Raw genomic sequence first — 18,532 nt, forward strand, 5'->3', positions numbered from 1 at the left:
CTCTCTCTTGAAGGCAGCCAGGGGCTTATTAGCAATTCCCCTTATGCTTGGTGGGAGGCTGTTGAACAGTCTTGGGCCCTGGACACTTATGGTGTTTTCTCTTAGTGTACCAATGGCGCCCCTACGTTTAACTGGGGGTATTTTGCATCGCCTGCCAATCTTTTACTTTCGTAGGGAGTGAATTTTGTGTGCAGATTCAGGACCAATCCTCGCAGGATTTTCCAAGTGTAGATTATGATATATCTCTCCCTCCTGCGTTCCAACGAGTACAAGTCAAGTACTTCCAAGCGTTCCCAGTAGTTAAGGTGCTTGACAGAACTTATACGTGCAGTAAAGGTTCTTTGTACACTCTCTAGATCTGCAATTTCACCTGCTTTGAACGGAGATGTTAATGAACAGCAGTATTCCAGCCTAGACAGGACAAGTGATTTGAAAAGGATCATCATTGGCTTGGCATCTCTCGTTTTGAACGTTCTCATTATCCATCCTATCATTTTCTTTGCTCCTGTGATCATGGCACTGTTGTGGTCCTTGAAAGTGAGATCCTCAGACAAGACTACTCCCAGGACCCTTTCATTATTTTTCCGCTAGTATGGCCAGAGTTTGTAGTATACTCTGTTCTACTCTACTCTGCTCATGGCGTAATAGCGCACAAAATACGTGCTAAAGGAATAACTGGGAAAGTGGGGAGATGGATCTTCAACTTCCTAACCAATCGAATACAAAGAGTAGTCGTCAACAGAGTTAAATCGGAGGCTGCCATAGTGAAGAGCTCTGTTCCACAAGGCACAGTACTCGCCCCATCCTGTTCCTCATCCTCATATTAGACATAGACAGAGATATAACCCACAGCACCTTATCATCCTTTGCAGACGATACTAGGCATGAGGCTGTCATCTATTGAGGACGCGGTTAACCCCCAAGAAGATATAAACAAAGTTTTCCAGTGGGCAACGGTAAACAATATGATGTTCAATGAGGACAAATTCCAACTACTCCGTTATGGAAAACTGGAGGAGATAATAACTAGAACAGAGTATACTACTGACTCCGGCCATACAATAGAGCGGAAAAATAATGTAAGGGACCTGGGAGTAGTAATGTCTGAGGATCTCACTTTCAAGGATCACAACAGTGCAACGATCACAAGTGCAAAGAAAATGATAGGATGGATAATGAGAACGTTCAAAACGAGAGATGCCAAGCCAATGATGATCCTTTTCAAATCATTTGTTCTCTCTAGGCTGTATATTAGCATCTCCGTTCAAAGCAGGTGAAATTGCAGATCTAGAGAGTGTACAGAGAACCTTTACTGCACGTATAAGTTCTGTCAAGCACCTTAACTACTGGGAACGCTTGGAAGCACTTGACTTGTACTCGTTGGAACGCAGGAGAGAGAGATATGTCATAATCTACACATGGAAAATCCTGCAAGGAATGGTCCCGAATCTGCACACAGAATTCACTCCCTACGAAAGTAAAAGACTGGGCAGGCGATGTAAAATACCCCCAATTAAACGTAGGGGCGCCATTGGTACACTAAGAGAAAACACCATAAGTGTCCGGGGCCCAAGACTGTTCAACAGCCTCCCACCAACCATAATGGGAATTACCAATAAGCCCCTGGCTGCCTTCAAGAGAGAGCTGTACAGATACCTAAAGTCAGTGCCGGATCAGCCAGGCTGTGGTTCGTACGTTGGACAGCGTGCGACCAGCAGTAACAGCCTGGTTGATCACGCCCTGATCCACCGGGAGGCCTGGTCATTGACCGGGCCGCGGGGGCGTTGATCCCCGGAATGACCTCCAGGTAGACTCCAGGTGGTTATTATCTCCTCCAGTTTTCCAGTTGGAATTTGTCCTCATTGAACATCATATTGTTTTCCTTTCTTTCCTCTCCCCTGTCTCTATCTCTCCTATCCTCTCCACCATTTCCGCTGTCTTCCATTTTTAACCTTCCCCCCTATTCTTCGTTCCTCTTCCTCCCGTCTATCAGCTGTGACAGGCTTGACGATCATTGATAGGCCTATCCGGATTTCCTCTGTATTCTCTACGTGAACGAAATTCTATCGTCAAAGTGGAGACAAATGAATTCAGGCCATGGGTGAATAATGCACCCCTTGGCAGCAGTGGGGGATGGGTGGACATGGGACAACTGGATGATCGCAGGGAGTGAGATACACGAATGTCAGGGAGATGCATAGACAAGGAAACACAGAGACATACATAATTTATTATTATTATTATTATAATTATTATTATTATTATTATTAATTATTACTATTATTGTTGCCATTATTTTTAATTATTATTATTATTATTATTATTATTATTATTATTATTATTATTATTATTATTATTATTATTAGTAGTAGTAGTAGTAGTAGTAGTAGTAGTAGTATTGCATGATGGTCGTAAGTGCAAAACGGTGTACAGGCTCGATCCTCCCTCCGCTGATCACAATTTCTTAACGAGTTTAGGTGACTGAGAGTCAATAGCACTTAGGGAAAGTAAGTTGTTTTTTTCTCCAGTCTCAGCTGATTTGTGTTTATCATTTGGCACGTGGTGATAATCAGCTGATCAGTGCTGTGACTTGTGTTTGTCACCTGTCCAAGAATCAGCTGATTTGTGTTTACCATTTGCCACGTGGTGAGGATCAGCTGACCTGTGTTGTGACTCGTATCCCTCACGTGTGTAAAAGTCAGCTGATTTTTGTTTACCCATTGTTTTTCTTAAGGAAGAGGGAACAGCTGACTTATGTTTATGTTTTGTTTTTGTTACCTGACAACAACTGCTTTTATATTTATATTTCCTTTCTTAGTTCCTGAATACTTCCTTCTTTCTCCTACCTTCTCTTTTCTTTTCATCTGTCACTGTCTCCACCCTCTCTTCTTCCCTTCTTATTATATTTACAAACTTAACTTTTGTCATTGCTTGTTTCCCTTTCCGTTCCCTCACTCCTACTTATTCTCATTTTTCCTTCCTTTATCTTCCCTTCCCTGTGTCCTCGATTGCTTAAGTTTCGGCAACAGATAAAATTAACAACCTCCTCAGAATATGTGATAGTAATGGTATGGTTAGCGATGAGGGTTAGTGGAGTGCGGTATTGGTACTGGGTAAGGTGAGGGGTAGTGTGTGGGGAAGTGGTACTGGGTAGAGGTGAGGGTTAGTGGTGTGGGGTAGTGGTACTGGGTAAGGCGAGGGGTAGTGTGTGGGGAAGTGGTACTGGGTAGAACTTAGGGAAAGTGGTGAAAGATGCAGAGGGGAAGTGATAAAGTTGGAAATCCAGTGTAGGGGAAAGGTAGACAGACGAGGAGGAACCACAGAGGAGAGAGAGAGAGACTACGTCAGTGAGCGGAAAATGAAGGAGGAATAAGATGAGGAATGCATGGGAAAAAGCAGCTAACAGAAGACCTTACTGCCTGAAGACTGTCTGCTCGAAGACTGCTCAGAGTAAAATTCAATCTCTGTAAAATCCTGGTAGTTGAGGATAGGTTATTATAGCAGGAGAGTGTAGGAGGAAGAGGAGGAGGAGGAGGAGGAAGAGGAGGAGGAGGAGGAGGAGGAGAAGGAGGAGGAGGAGGAGTAGGTGAAGGGGATGGTCCTGGACGAAGTAATATAGGGAGGCAAGTGACAACTTGTCGCTTATGGAAAATGTGCTCTGAGCGAATCGCAAATTGTGGCCGACAGCTATTGTGTGTTGGGAAGGGTGGGAGAGATGGCCGGAGGGAAGGATAGCAGGAGGGAGGAACAGAGGGCTGGAGAGAGAGAAAGAGATAGAGGTGTTCATGAGACAGGAAGCAGGGACCAGCAGTCTTGCAGGAGTGGGAGGATAGTAACTCTCTGGATGGTTACTGTCTGCCACTCTACCACTACCACCCTACTATTACCATTCTACTACTACCATTAGTTTATAAGTGATCTGGGTTTTAAGACAGTTGACTACACGAGGGTCGTTCAGCCTGCTTGTCACCTAAGTACCATCGCTCAAAGATAATTTAATCCATAGGCAAGACACATCTCTCTGTGTATATACACAGATATGCCGCCTCTCGGTGTATATACACTGAGACAAACCCTATATATATATATATATATATATATATATATATATATATATATATATATATATATATATATATATATTTATATATATATATATATATTATATCTATATTATATATATATATAAGTAGTCAACTTTTCTTCTGGGGGCCCCTTCAAAGGATGCCGCCTTTTCACACCTATGTGCTAATGACCTTGACCCTATGATAATGACCCTTCCGGGCACGTGTCCCCTTTTCACACCTATGTGCTAATGACCATGACCTCGCCCTCGAGACTACCTCACCCTTGACCCCCCAACCAATACCCCCACCCCCACGACCCCCCGCCTTGCGACCCCCCCCCCCCTTCGCGACCCCCCCCCCCCCCCCCCTTCGCGCCGCGCCCGCGCGCCCGCCCGCGCGCCGCACCCGCGCGCCCCGCCCGCGCGCCCGCCCGCGAGCCCGCCCGCGCGCCCGCCCTTCGCGACCCCCGCCCGCGCCTTCTGCTGCGCCTTCTGCGGCGTCGTCCGGATCGCTCCCGCGCCTCGAATTTTTTTTTCTTATGATCTCCTTGGATCAAGGTTTTTGGATTCCCCCCTACGGGGTTTTCGAAATTCTCCATCTCCTCGGATCAAATTTTTGAGGTTCCCCCTCTCACTTTCACCCCCATCCCAAAATTTCTCGATATTACCAAGTTTTTGGATTCCCCCCTATGGGGGTTTCGAAAGTCTCCATCTCCTTGGATCAAAGTTTTTGGAATCCCCCCTCTGGGTATAAGCATTCAAAATAGACTCCTCCTATGGGGGCATGCTTACTACAGGTCTAAACATCTTCCCCTTATTATTTTAAAATGAACTAAAAGTTTCCTCTCATTAAGTTAAATGAACTAAAAAAGGGTGTTTACTCGACGGTCAGTGACGTCAGTATTCCTCTCATTAAGTTAAATGAACTAAAAAGGACCACGCGCACACAGGTTGAATCAGGTCGACCCTATGTCAGTGACGTCACGTGATGACCGCGCACACAGGCTGAATCTTGTCTACCCTTTTAGTTAATAAGGGGACATAGTACCTACATCATAGGGAAAACATTTTCATCATCAGAAAGACACATTTCAGGATAACACTAATACACAATATTTTTTTCATTATTTATTATACAAACAATACATCACTCTATTCTCCTACGTTTAGATGGTGGAATATCAGGGTGTCCATAAGCCAAGGATTCATTAGTATTCAAATGATATCTTTTATCATCAAAGGCTGACAAACCTCTCTTATTAATTCTTACCGTACATATTTCACCTTTTACATTACTTATAGACTTACACGTGAATAATTCTCTATCTGCATTTGATAAAACATTCTTATATCTTGCATGTGTTAATAATGGCATAAATTGCGAAGGAATACCCTTGGCTCTGCTGACAGTAGTTGATCTTCCAGCAATCTTGACAGAATACATTTTAGCTTTCAGGGCTATCAACTCGCTAATATGGTTATCACACATTTCAGATTTCAATAACCCCAGCTCCCCTTTTCTACTATCATCATATAAGGGATGCTCAGGACTGAAATTTGAAAAATCCATATAACCTAACAATGGTTCACTTTTTAACTCGGTGTACAAATCTTTACATTTCAAGCTAAAAATATACGAGTCAGTATCGGTATAAAGAAGTCTTACATCATCACCATAATGCTGTTTTAAAACTTTATACCAAAAATGATACAATTTCTTTTTAGCTATCTCAAGAATTTGAAAACCGAGATAAAGTGGTTGCTTAACTTCTAATATATCTTTATTGAATGTGCAAATCACTCTATCTTGATTTAAATGTGTGATATTTTTTAACAAAGGATCTTTACTCGCTCTAATAAATGCTTTCTCATTATTGATATATCTATATTTCTCAGCATACTTTGTAATATTCAGCAATGATTTCCCATATATGGCGTTATTAGTTAATTTGAAGGCTTTTGACTTGATAGGACATCTTGTAGCTGTTCTCTGTGCAATATTAGTTGATATGAAAGGTTCTAAAAATTTTGTCTGTGTATATTCATATATGGTATGAACCTTTTCCACCTCTAACCCAAGTTCCAGTAATAACTGTAACAATTCTAGACTGATCAAATAATTTTTCTGAGATAAATGACTGCCCACTAATTTCCCATTAGATTTGGGGATCTTTCTACCTTCATTTTTCAATATAGATTCACAATAAGGAGATAACATCTCTTCTGATATATTCATATGTGATAATATTAAAGGAAGTTCATCAGTGAGTCTAGCTACCTCGGGGGATATGTGCTTGGTATCACATTCTATCCAATATCCCTTTTGACCTTCACAGGAAACATTACTTAATCCCACATCGAGGATAGCATTCTTCTCGTCATTGGATAATTTTCTGATACCATTCTGTGGAAGAGCTTCAACCATCGCACTAGCATACAAAGAATTGAAATCTAGATATAGAATATGAGTGCCCATTCCACTCTCAACATCAAAATTAGGGTTAATTAGGGGATTATCTGCTTTAGAATACTGATTAATTGCGCAGGTAAACCCACCTCTGAGATTCCTTTTAATCAAGTCATATAATTCATGGGAATATATCATATCTAATCTTACATTAGTTTTCAATAGGAATGCATCCCAACTGAATGATGGTAAACTTATATAATTACTAACGTCTAACTTATAAATATCCTTGAGTGTTTTACGCCACTCCATGAAGACATCGGCTAACAAACCAACATCTGTCTTGAGATATAACATCAAGTAATCTCCTAAAGTCTTACATTTACCCAACTCAAACACTTTCAATGCATGTTCATAATCTTCTTGGCTGATAGCGCTATTTCTCAAAGAATTAAAAAAATGATCTTTACTGGGTAATTTTGTTTCATCGAGCTTCTTTAAACTATCAATATAATCATAACACAAAATTTGTTTTCCTTTACATAATAAAGGTAAGACATCTCGAGGCACATCTTTCAGAATAGTCTCTGTATATTTCAGGGATTTACCTGCCTTGATATGTTGTTCTGCTAACGTGGAAAGAGATCCATTCAATAAAGACAGTGAATCCTGAAACCTAACCTTACCTATCTCTACTTTCAAGAATTTGAATCCTTGTTTCGAATGAATTTCAACGTTATATTTATCAACATTCAATTCCTTTAAAATTATTCCTAAATCATACGACATGTTATGACAAAAAAGCAATAATTTCTCTCTCTTGTCTTTACACTGCATATTACAACGTGCACAATAGGCTCCAATATAATTATTGAAATTTAAAGTATGGTCATGGTGTTTATGTTTGTCTTTGGGTTTTTTGAAGGTGTTACCACATAATTCACAAGTGTTCTGAGAATCATGTCTCATCTCATCCTCCTCTGTCATATGGATTTCATGATACTGTCTTCTAAACTTTATTTTATTCCATTCACCACTAACATTTAAAATGAAATGATTAACAGCATCCTCCCCCTTATAACTCTTTATACACACTATTTCTCCTTTGCGATCAAATATAATATAACAATAGGCAATGGCTTTATGACGAGACTCAATTTTACCTGCTGGGAGAGTGGTGTCTAATGCACATTCGAAATCAAATACACCGATATATTCGCTGGAATGCGTATGACTAAAATTTTCAAAGTGTACTGTTGTTCCTTCCGGGGGGAATACGAGAACCTGATTGATTTTACATCCATCTTCGTGGATATCTAACTCTTCCTGTGTATTCAACTTCATCAAACAACTATGACAGTGCTTCTTTACACCTTTTTCTGTCATTATCGTTCTAACATACCCGTCAAAATCTTTGATTAAAACCAAATGTCTTTCATTCAACAATAACGCGCACATAATGTCCTTATATTTCTTATTCCCCTTACGACACATAGCCATAAATGTCCTATCTTGATCCTTTCTTAATTGATAAACATATAATGACACTTTATTTTCCTTCTCTAATATACCTAACTTATCACGCGTAATGGGGAAATCATCTATAGAAGATTTTGCATGATTAAGACAACCTCTCTTAGTATTAACTGCTCTGCGAATATCACCCCATGACATGTTCTTTTTATGACATTGATAGGCGGCAAAAGCACGCAGTACACATAACCCATCATTAATCTCTGGATTAAATACATATTTCTTCCCTCGCAGTTTCTCGGGATATGCCACATATGACCCCACTTGCACTCTGAATTCTACTTTAACATATTCGATACTGAAAGATTCGATTTGATCTATGATCCAGCCAGATCCTTCCTGATCTTGCAACTCTGACTCGTATCTTTCTAATATTGTTCCCACCCATCGATCAAATACTTCAGAGATTTCCTCTTCACTTACTAACTCAAACGCTAAATTTATCACAAATTGTCCATTTTGATCATCACCCGATATGTTTTGACGTAATGTCCTTATAACTATAATTGGGTGGATTCTGAGCGACATTGCTAGAGGCGATCTATCATACATATCTCGCATCTGTTCTATAAAATAATCCCTATAAACATGTAAATACATTCTTAACTCTCTGTTATAAGATGAAGGAACACTATATTTCCTCACTGTATGTCTACCTCTAAAATTCTGGATATATGTAATAACTTCTGGGCTCTCATCTTCACTATTATGCGTGTCAGACACGTCATGCGAGGTAGTTGCTCTCTCATCATCATTAATGGGGGCAGAAGTACCCGCACCTCCGCATTGTGAGGTACCAACACTAGCACTCTCACCACCAAGCTGTGCGACAACACTACCAGGTGTATTTCCTGCAGAGGAAAAAAGCACATCCAATTCATAACCCAAAAAATATTAAGATTTCAATGAACAGAGGAAAAAAAAGTATATCCAATTCATAACCCAAAATATTAAGATTTCGATAATATTACGTCCAGTAATGGAGGGTAAGAAGGTCACCCTTCACAATTTTTACATAATACGTTTTAAGATTTCAAATAAGCACATCCAATTCATAACCCAAAATATTAAGATTTCAATGAATAGAACAAAAAATCTTTTCTCGAGTGACTAGCACAACAACAAAAGATCACAAATTGGTTACATACCTGTTTCTATAGCCTTCTTCCATAAAGCATCTACACGTGCCCACTCATTATCCAATTGCAATAACCTTTCATTGCGTTGTACACCGCCTTTCTCGATTACCAACGAACGCTGCTTTCTAATCGATAATCTTCTCTTCACCAATGCTTCCAAGTATTTCGAATATATGCTATCCCCTGTTAAGAATTTCACTTATTAACGCACTATCCCAGTAAAAAATTTCACTCATATGCTCCAACAAAAATTAAACATGTAAAAAAAACAAGAATTTTCTAACAATCTCCTCTTCACCAATTCACTTATTTAACCCATTAAAAATTTCACTTATTAACGCACCAAATTTCACTCGTATGCTTCAACAAAAATTAACCCAAATTTCACTCGTATGCTTCAACAAAAATTAACCCAAATTTCACTCGTATGCTTCAACAAAAATTAAACATGCAAAAACAAGAATTTTCTAAGTACAACTTACCTTTCTCCATGTTGTGCGGTTCAGCGTTGGAAGATGAGGTCCTTTAACTTAATGAGAGGAATACTGTGGGGGGGAAGATGAGGTCAGTCACGGATGATGGATGGAAGCACTGTCCTCGCTCTGAGTGTCTCATTGAGCTTATATAGGCCGCCCCCTCCCCCCGACACCACGGTATAATGCGGTTCACACCTAAGGTAGATTTAAGATAATCATGAACACCTGGGTCAACACAGGTCAGACAGACAGCATGTTGTGCGGTTCAGCGTTGGAAGATGAGGTCCTTTAACTTAATGAGAGGAAACTTTTAGTTCATTTTAAAATAATATGGGGAAGATGAGCTCAGTCACGGATGGAAGCACTGTCCTCACTCTGAGAGACTCATTGTGGGTCACCCCAACACATGGTGTAATGCGGTTCACACCTAAGGTAGATTAAAGATAATCATCGCCTTACCGAACACCTGGGTCAACTCAGGACAGACAGGCGCCATGTAATGCGGTTCACACCCAAGGTAGAACATAACACCTGCGTCAACTCAGGACAGACAGGCGCCATGAAATGCGGGTAACATCCAAGATAGAATATAATACCAGTATATCCTTACTGAAACACCTGGGTCAATCGTCACCCTAAAGCAACTAATTTTGCTGAGGCAATCCTGCTCCACATTAACTGTGTCCTCTTGTTGAACTAAAAGTATTATATATCTTGAAAACCCATTAAGACTTACAGTGTACAAGACGCCTCTCTATGGTAAACACCCTTTTTAGTTCATTCAACTTAAAGAGAGGAAGCTTTTAGATCATTTTAAAATAATAAGGGGAAGATGTTGAACTTGTCAACATACACATCTGCTGACGTTGATATATTTCGTTATCCATCAAGGATTATCATTGCCGGTTATTCGAATAGTGGCAAATCTTATTTCACATCAAAATTAATAAAGTTATACCACGAGAAATTTCATAACATTATAATATGCGGGGTGACATCACATCCCTTAGAACAAGATTCAGAGATAACTCATAAATTAACATTAAGTAACGATATTATCGACCCGCAGAATGTCATTGCATCACCTGATGAAAATACAATAATTATTGTTGATGATCTATTTTTAAAAGCAGGTAACAGTGAAATTATTCTCGAATGTTTTACTAAAGGTAGACATCATAATATAAGCATTATTCTGATTACTCAAAATATATTTCACGGAGGACGATATAGTCGTACCATGGCTTTAAACGCCACGCATTTTGCTTTATTTAAAATGAGGGATCTTGGACAAGTAGAGATTCTGGGGCGACAAGTGTTCGGAAAAAATAAGGAATTTGTAAATATATATAAATCTGCTATAAAACGATCACCCTTTGGTTATTTATTCATAGACCTTGCATTAAATACACCAGAAGCATTACAGTTGCGAACCAATGTGTTACGGCAGGATTCCTACGAAATTGTATACCAATGGAGCGAGCAAAATTAATTGAAAAGGTTTATAGAGATCCTGGATCTGCTGGGTCATTCTCTGGTGTAAACAGTTTATATACAGCTGTAAAAAAGATCGATCCGTCCATAACCTTGAAAGAGGTCAGAAATTTCTTAAATTCAGAAAGATCATATACTTTATACGTTCTTAAACCTAAGAAGTTTCCTCGTAGGAAAATAATTGCTCCTAAACCCAGAGTGATATTAACCTGTGATTTGGGTGATATGTCTAAATTATCCAGATATAATGATGGATATAAATACATTCTCGTGTGTATCGATGTTTTTTCAAGATATTTACAAGCAGTACTCATGAAAAAGAAAGACGGACCGAGCACTTTACATGCATTACAAAACATATTGGAGAATGAAAAGGCGAAGAATATATCGAGATTATTTACAGATAAAGGCAGGGAGTTTCTAAATAAACAGGTACAGAATTATCTCCAGAGTAAGCATATAAAGTTATATCATGTATTTTCGAAAGAAACAAAAGCTTCCATTGCAGAGAGAGGCTTGCAAACGCTGAAACGTAAATTATACAAGTATATGACAAGTGCCAATACATTTAATTATTCAAAAGTGTTAAATGAATTAGTAGATGCGTATAATTCATCTCCGCACTCGGGGATTGGCGGTAAAACCCCATTGCAAGTCCATGGTATTACGTCATTGAATGATATAAGGAATCAGTTTCGGATAAATTATAAAAATGGAAGATCCAATAAGAAACGAATCAGTAAGAAATTGGCTGTTGGAGACACAACAAGAGTGACTCTTAGCAGATCATCCGCGTTTAACCGAGGGTTTCACACACAAAATACAGAGGAAATATTTAAAATATATAGAATTAATAATTCTCAACCTATAACAACATATCATTTGAAAGATTTGAAAGGTGAAAAGATTAAAGGAATATTTTATCGCGAAGAATTGACCCCAGTCATACCACCTCCAGAATATATTATCGACAGAGTATTGAAACGAAAAAAAATTGGTGGAATTACGCATTATTTGGTATCTTATAAAGGTTATGATTCCACTTTTAATTCGTGGGTCAAAGAAGGAGATTTGTTGAAGGTACAATGAAAAAATCATTATTAGAAAAATTTAAAGAATTAATTACATTACTTAATAGTCTCCCACGCAATCATCGGAAGAGTTTATTACAACAGTTTAAGAAAACACACATAAGTTGTATCAGTGAGATTTTCAAGAATTTGATTAAGAATAAAATACCATTAGACCCTAAAATATTTAAAAAGTACAAGAACGAGATTAAATCATTAGCTTGTAAGAAAATCGGTTTTCAGCGTAAAAAGAAATATTTGCTGAGTATCAGAGGTGGAAATCTTCTTGGCATTATATTACCTCTAGCAGTAAATATTATTTCGAGATTGTTTAATAAATCATGAAAGAATTTTATCTTGTACCAACTTCAGTTATGAATCGGAAACCTCTCGAGTTAGTAAAATCGGAGGGTGATGAGAATTTGGAAGGAGGTGGTGGTGGTGCATGCTTGAAGCGTGGTGTTAAACGCAAGTTTAAGACTACTCCCGCTAGGCAGGTCAACCCACCTGCTCTCACCTCGGTGAAACCTCAGAAAACCCCAGATTTGTCAAGATTCATGCACATAAGAGTGAGTGCGAGAAATATAGAATATGTGAAATCAATGTTGGTATTATTGCAAAGAAATCCTTTGGTGAGTTGGGATGAGAATGGTGACCTTCTTACCCCCATTACTGGACGTAATATTATTGAAATATTAAATGTTTTATCAGAAAATAATGTGAAATCAGCGAGAAGAATCGATTCTGATTACTTAACAGAAATAAAGCATTTATTAAATATATCAGGTATACATTTTGATTTTGTGAGGAATACAAAAGTGAGAAAACAATTATTACATAAAGGAGGCGGTGTAAGGAGAGAAACATCGTGGATATCATATTAGGTGAGTATATAAACTCTGTGATGTTATGTTTTTATTTAGTGTGTGTTATAAGAGTGTAGAGATGGCTGAACGTCTTCTATACGTGTGTAGCGATTCAAGTCTCGATTTATTTCCCGCCAATACACCTTCGGCTTTCATTAATAAATTATATGACCCCATTATATTAGATAATAAAATTGATTATGAGGTTGCTCTGAAAAATATAATTTACCCCAAGACGCATTATATACCGCAAAAGAATTTGAAGATATGTATTACATATGAGAAATCTACAGTAAATAAATATATGCATAAAATTGATATGAGCAAAATTATTGGAGGTGATATGACAAGGATTTTAGAGGCAATAAATGAGGATATTAATGCAAATCTCTTAATAGCAGTTAAACATACAACGGGTATTATCATCCCCAAAAACTCAATTGTGTTCACATATCATCCAGGAATAAACAGAGTGGTTATTAACTTGAAAAAAAAAATTATACTACCTTCTGATATTACCAGTGGTTATGTGGGGTTGGAATTTGATAAAGAAGGAAGCGATATGCTAGGGTTCTTAGGTAATGAAATTTTGTATGTCTTTACCAATAAAAAAGAGATTATTTTTAACGAGTCTGGTGTGAAGGCGGTAAACCCACCCGATCCTGAATCAGGTATTAATTATATGTTAATATATAGCGATTTGATTGATCCCATTAATTTTGGCGATCAGTTGGTATCTCTTTTGGGAGTAGTTGATATTAATACATTAAGATCTAATTATGACCCCACAATGTATAAACCACTTAATAAAAAGATAATTGATCAAGTGAGTATTAAGCTCGCTGATCAGAAAGGAAGGTTAATTCAATATAATGACAAGTGTTCTACTGTATGTGTACTACATTTAAGACCTATAAAACGAGAGTGAATGATCAAGTTGAGTTAATATTGAACGAACCGTCAAGATGAGAACCAGTTTCTCTCCTCCTTCAGTGGAATCATTCCTGAAACTCTTTGATACTTCGAGGGTGAAAGGGGGAGGTTTAGATGATATTATATTATATAAAGCTAGAGGGAGGGGCGGAGGATTATTGTCATTTCTCGGTGGGATGGCCAGAAAAGCATTACCATTCTTATTGAATACCTTTGCTCCGGGAGTATTACAATACGGGCAAAATGTGTTGAACGATGTTAATAATGGTATTGCATTGAAAAATTCTGCGAGAAATAGAGGCGTAGAAACATTGAAGGGTGTCGGACAGAAGTTATTATCCGGAGGAAGTAGAAAGATTGGTTTGAAACGATTGAAATTTAATAATAAAAGAAACTGGAATATTTAATTAATTTTAGTTTATTGTTAACTGTCATATTGTTAGTATGTCGGCTGGTGCTCTATACGTTACACCGGGGGGACTCAACGCCCCCGTCCCCACTTATTCTCATTCCATAACTGATGGATTCCCAAAATTACCAGGACATACCATTATTGAATCCTCAATAGCAGCTAGACGCACCTGTGAAGTATTACCAGTAAATCAGGGATCTGATAAATTTCTCGAATTTAGAATACAAAGTTCAGAAGGTCATTTTTTAGATTTAACGAGTCTGGCCTTGGAAATGAACATAAATATAACAAATGAGGATGGGAGTGCACTGGGAGACGATGATAAGGTCATATTTGTGAACTCTATAAGTCAGACAATATTCAAATCTGTGTGTTTGTATCTCAATGAACAACTTATAGAATCGAATCCATTTTATTCATATACGGGTTATATTAAACTGCTTAAGCATTTATCCCCATCAAAATTAGATACATTGGGAAGAATAGCATTCTTTCGTAATAAAGACACAGCAAGTAGTACTATTACAACAGCTGATTTAGATGATATTAAGAAAGACGAAGGTAAATTAACGAATGAAGTGAATACTTGTTTCCCTTTGATGCTGGATGTGAGTAGTTTTCACGAATATATCCTGGATAGTGTCGAATGTCGATTGAGACTTGAAATGCATTCACCCGCATGGGCAATTATGACTCCATTAAGCGGAAAAACATATAAATATAATATTAATTCCATTAAATTATGGATCGATAAAGTTATTCCGTATACGAATGCATTAATTGCATTGAATTCAAGCATGAGGGCAAACCCGCAGGGGTGTGAATATCTGTTCAAGAAGACATTATTTAAATCATATATTCTGGCATCTAATCAAACACAATTGATCGCAGATAATCCTTGGGGACAAGTCATACCCGATAAGATATTTATTATATTAGTTGATATGAAGACATATGATGGAGGATATAATTTTAATCCATTATATTTTCAACATGAAGATTTGAATCATTTCGGGGTTACAATTAATTCAGAAATGATTCTTAATATTGACTGTAAGTTCCCTACCCACGCGAGTAGGTTATATTACGCTACCTTGAAATCTCTGGGTTTGGAGACTGATCATCTGATTACATATAAGAGTTTTCTCCAAGGCAGAACTATATTAGGTGTTGACCTGAGAAGTGAACAGGTTAAGAATGCTATATCTGTCGAGAAGAATGGTAATTTGAGAATAGATATGACATTTGGTAAACCGAAAGATGAGAATAGAATTTGTCTGATGTTTGGTGAAACTAATGCGATTTTAAATATAAATGAAAATAGAACAGTGATAGTGCATACGCGAGTATAGATCATGAATTGTGAAGAAATAAATATTGCCTTGAAACATCATACGGGAAGATACGCCTCGTATTTGGGATGTTTTGCCGCAAATAATATAAATGAAGTTATTATGAGGATAAAAGATAAGCCGGTAATTTTCATCATTAATATATTGAACGATCAAGATGAAAATATGGGTCATTGGATTAGTATATATGTGAACAAATACATATTAATATATTTAGATAGTTTCGGGGTGGATTTAAAACATTATACAAATATATATGAGAAAATTATATACAAGAGAAATTTCATGTACGGTATTAATCAGAGGATTCAACATGAAAAATCATTGGTGTGCGGCTTATATGCTATATATTTTGTGTATAAGTTAACAAATTATAGCGTCAAGAAAATTATACCATATTTGTTTAAAGATTTTGGTAGAAATAAATTAAAGAATGACCAATTTATAATGAAATATGCATATGAGCATTTCAATATACCCTCATGTTCAAGTGTATTTGCTAATAATTCAACGTGGAATTATGAAAATCTGTGTAAAATATTGGAATTATAATACGGTGGGGTAGAGGCGTTTAGAGGCGGGGCGAAAGGTTAGAGGCGGGGCGAAAGGTCATAACGCTGCTATAAATGCCCGTGCTGGGTCACTCTTTGCATCTACTGTCATTCAAGTTGGGTCAAGGATGAATCCAATTCAGTACTCCGTTGGAGGTGTCTGCGAGGAGGAGAGAAGACTGCATCCCTGTGTATGTCGGAATAATCCACCTGCGGTAAATGGTAAGTGATTTTTGTTCATTATCTGAGTGAATCTTGTTCTAATATTGAAAAAATCTTTTTTTACACATAAATGATTTTAGAAGTGTAATGTATTAACCAATAAAACTTTTTAATGCAATTAAAGATATGCCTTATTCTTCTTCTAATCGAGAATTTTTTTTCTTTGCCAGATGCGAATATAATGCGGTTGTTGGAACTTATTCGCGCAAATCAAATCCGACAGGAGAAAATGATTTGCGAGTTGATGGGATTGTTAGGAGCGAGATCCACCCAGCCTCCTACCCATCCATATGGAGATGCTGTTGCTACCCCTCCTACCAACGAGACTTCTCCCCGACCTCATGTGGATGTTGAGACTGTGCCTCCTACTCAGGCGGTTGATGTTAACGCTTTTATCCAGGATATTGTAACTCCTACCCACGCCGAGATCGACCCTTCTCCCCAGTCTCATATGAGTGGAGAATGTGTTAGTAGTTGTTATTGCGATAAATGCGTATGGAGCGAGATGGAATATTTTATGACAAATTCCCAACCTACTTCATGTATGGATGAGGATTCCCCCATTTATTATCCACCAGCTTCCCCCCCAGAAGTTTATTGTATAACAGATGAGGAAGAAGATGACGACCCTGAACAAAATGCACAGAAATTCTACAAGAGAAGAAAAATTACTCTACGTTGATTTTAGTCAATGAATTGTAGCTTTTTTCAATGAAATTGTATTTGTTTGTATTACCAGAAATGTAATGGCTGTATAATAAATAATGAAAAAAAAAAAAATATTGTGTATTAGTGTTATCCTGAAATGTGTCTTTCTGATGATGAAAATGTTTTCCCTATGATGTATATGTGTCCCCTTATTAACTTGAATGAACTAAAAGGATCGACATTGATTCAGCCTGTGCGCGTGACGTCACTGCTGTGTCCCCTTATTAACTTGAATGAACTAAAAGGGTCGACATGATTCAGCCTGTGCGCGTGACGTCACTACTATGGTCCCTTATTAACTAAAAGGATCGACCTGATTCAACCTGTGTGCGCGTGGTCCTTTTTAGTTCATTTAACTTAATGAGAGAAACACTGACCGCCGAGTAAACGCTTTTTTTAGTTCATTTAACTTAATGAGAGGAAACTTTTAGTTCATTTAACTTAATGAGAGGAAACTTTTAGTTCATTTAACTTAATGAGAGGAAACTTTTAGTTCATTTTAAAATAATAAGGGGAAACTTTTAGTTCATTTGACTTAATGAGAGGAAGTTTAAGTTCATGCTTTTAGTTCATTTGACTTAATGAGAGGAAACTTTTAGACCTGTAGTAAGCATGCTTACCCCCAGAGGGGGGATTCCAAAAACTTGATCCGAGGAATTTCGAAAACCCCATAGGGGGGATCCAAAAAACTTGATCCGAGGAGATGGAGAATTTCGAAAACCCCCATAGGGGGGGGGGGAATCCAAAAACTTGATCCGAGGAGATGGAACCTTGATCCAAGGAGATGGAGAAATCCAAAAAACTTGATCCGAGGAGATGGAGAATTTCGAAAACCCCATAGGGGGGAATCCAAAAACTTGATCCGAGGAGATCATAAGAAAAAAAAAAATTCGAGGCGCGGGGGCGATCCGGACGACGCTGCAGAAGGCGCAGCAGAAGGCGCGAAGGGGCGGGGCGGGCGCGCGGGGTGGGGCGGGGCGCGCGGGGGGCGGCGGGGCGGGGCGCGCGGGTGCGCGGGCGCGCGGGGCGGCGGGGCGGGGCGCGCGGGTGCGCGGGCGCGCGGCGCGACGGCGGGGTCGCAAGGCGGGGGGTCGTGGGGGTGGGGGTAGTGGTTGGGGGGTCAAGGGTGAGGTAGTCTCGAGGGCGAGGTCATGGTCAAAACCGGAAGTAACACCTAGGTGTGAAAAGGTGACCCTCCAGCTGCTGGTCCTAGACCGGATACACCGCTCAGTGGAAGGCCTAAACCGGAAGGACCTCCCAGTGGAAGGCCCTAAACCGGAAGGAGACCTCCCCCCAGAAGAAA

General features: G+C 38.6%; 2 protein-coding genes across 3 annotated transcripts in view; both read left to right on the forward strand.

Annotated features, from left to right (window-relative positions):
• LOC138853769 (carboxypeptidase N subunit 2-like) overlaps window positions 1-18,532 on the forward strand; it is a 174,265-nt gene that overhangs the window by 73,641 nt on the left and 82,092 nt on the right. The gene's annotated exons all lie outside the window — the stretch shown is intronic.
• On the forward strand, window positions 15,913-17,292 carry LOC138853768 (uncharacterized). Its single transcript, XM_070092362.1, has 2 exons — window positions 15,913-16,521; window positions 16,692-17,292. The coding sequence occupies exons 1-2, from the start codon at window positions 16,428-16,430 to the stop codon at window positions 17,201-17,203; spliced, it is 606 nt and encodes a 201-aa protein (XP_069948463.1). The 5' UTR covers window positions 15,913-16,427; the 3' UTR covers window positions 17,204-17,292.

Source organism: Cherax quadricarinatus, chromosome 39, assembly GCF_038502225.1.
Source record: "Cherax quadricarinatus isolate ZL_2023a chromosome 39, ASM3850222v1, whole genome shotgun sequence".
Lineage (NCBI taxonomy): Eukaryota > Metazoa > Arthropoda > Malacostraca > Decapoda > Parastacidae > Cherax > Cherax quadricarinatus.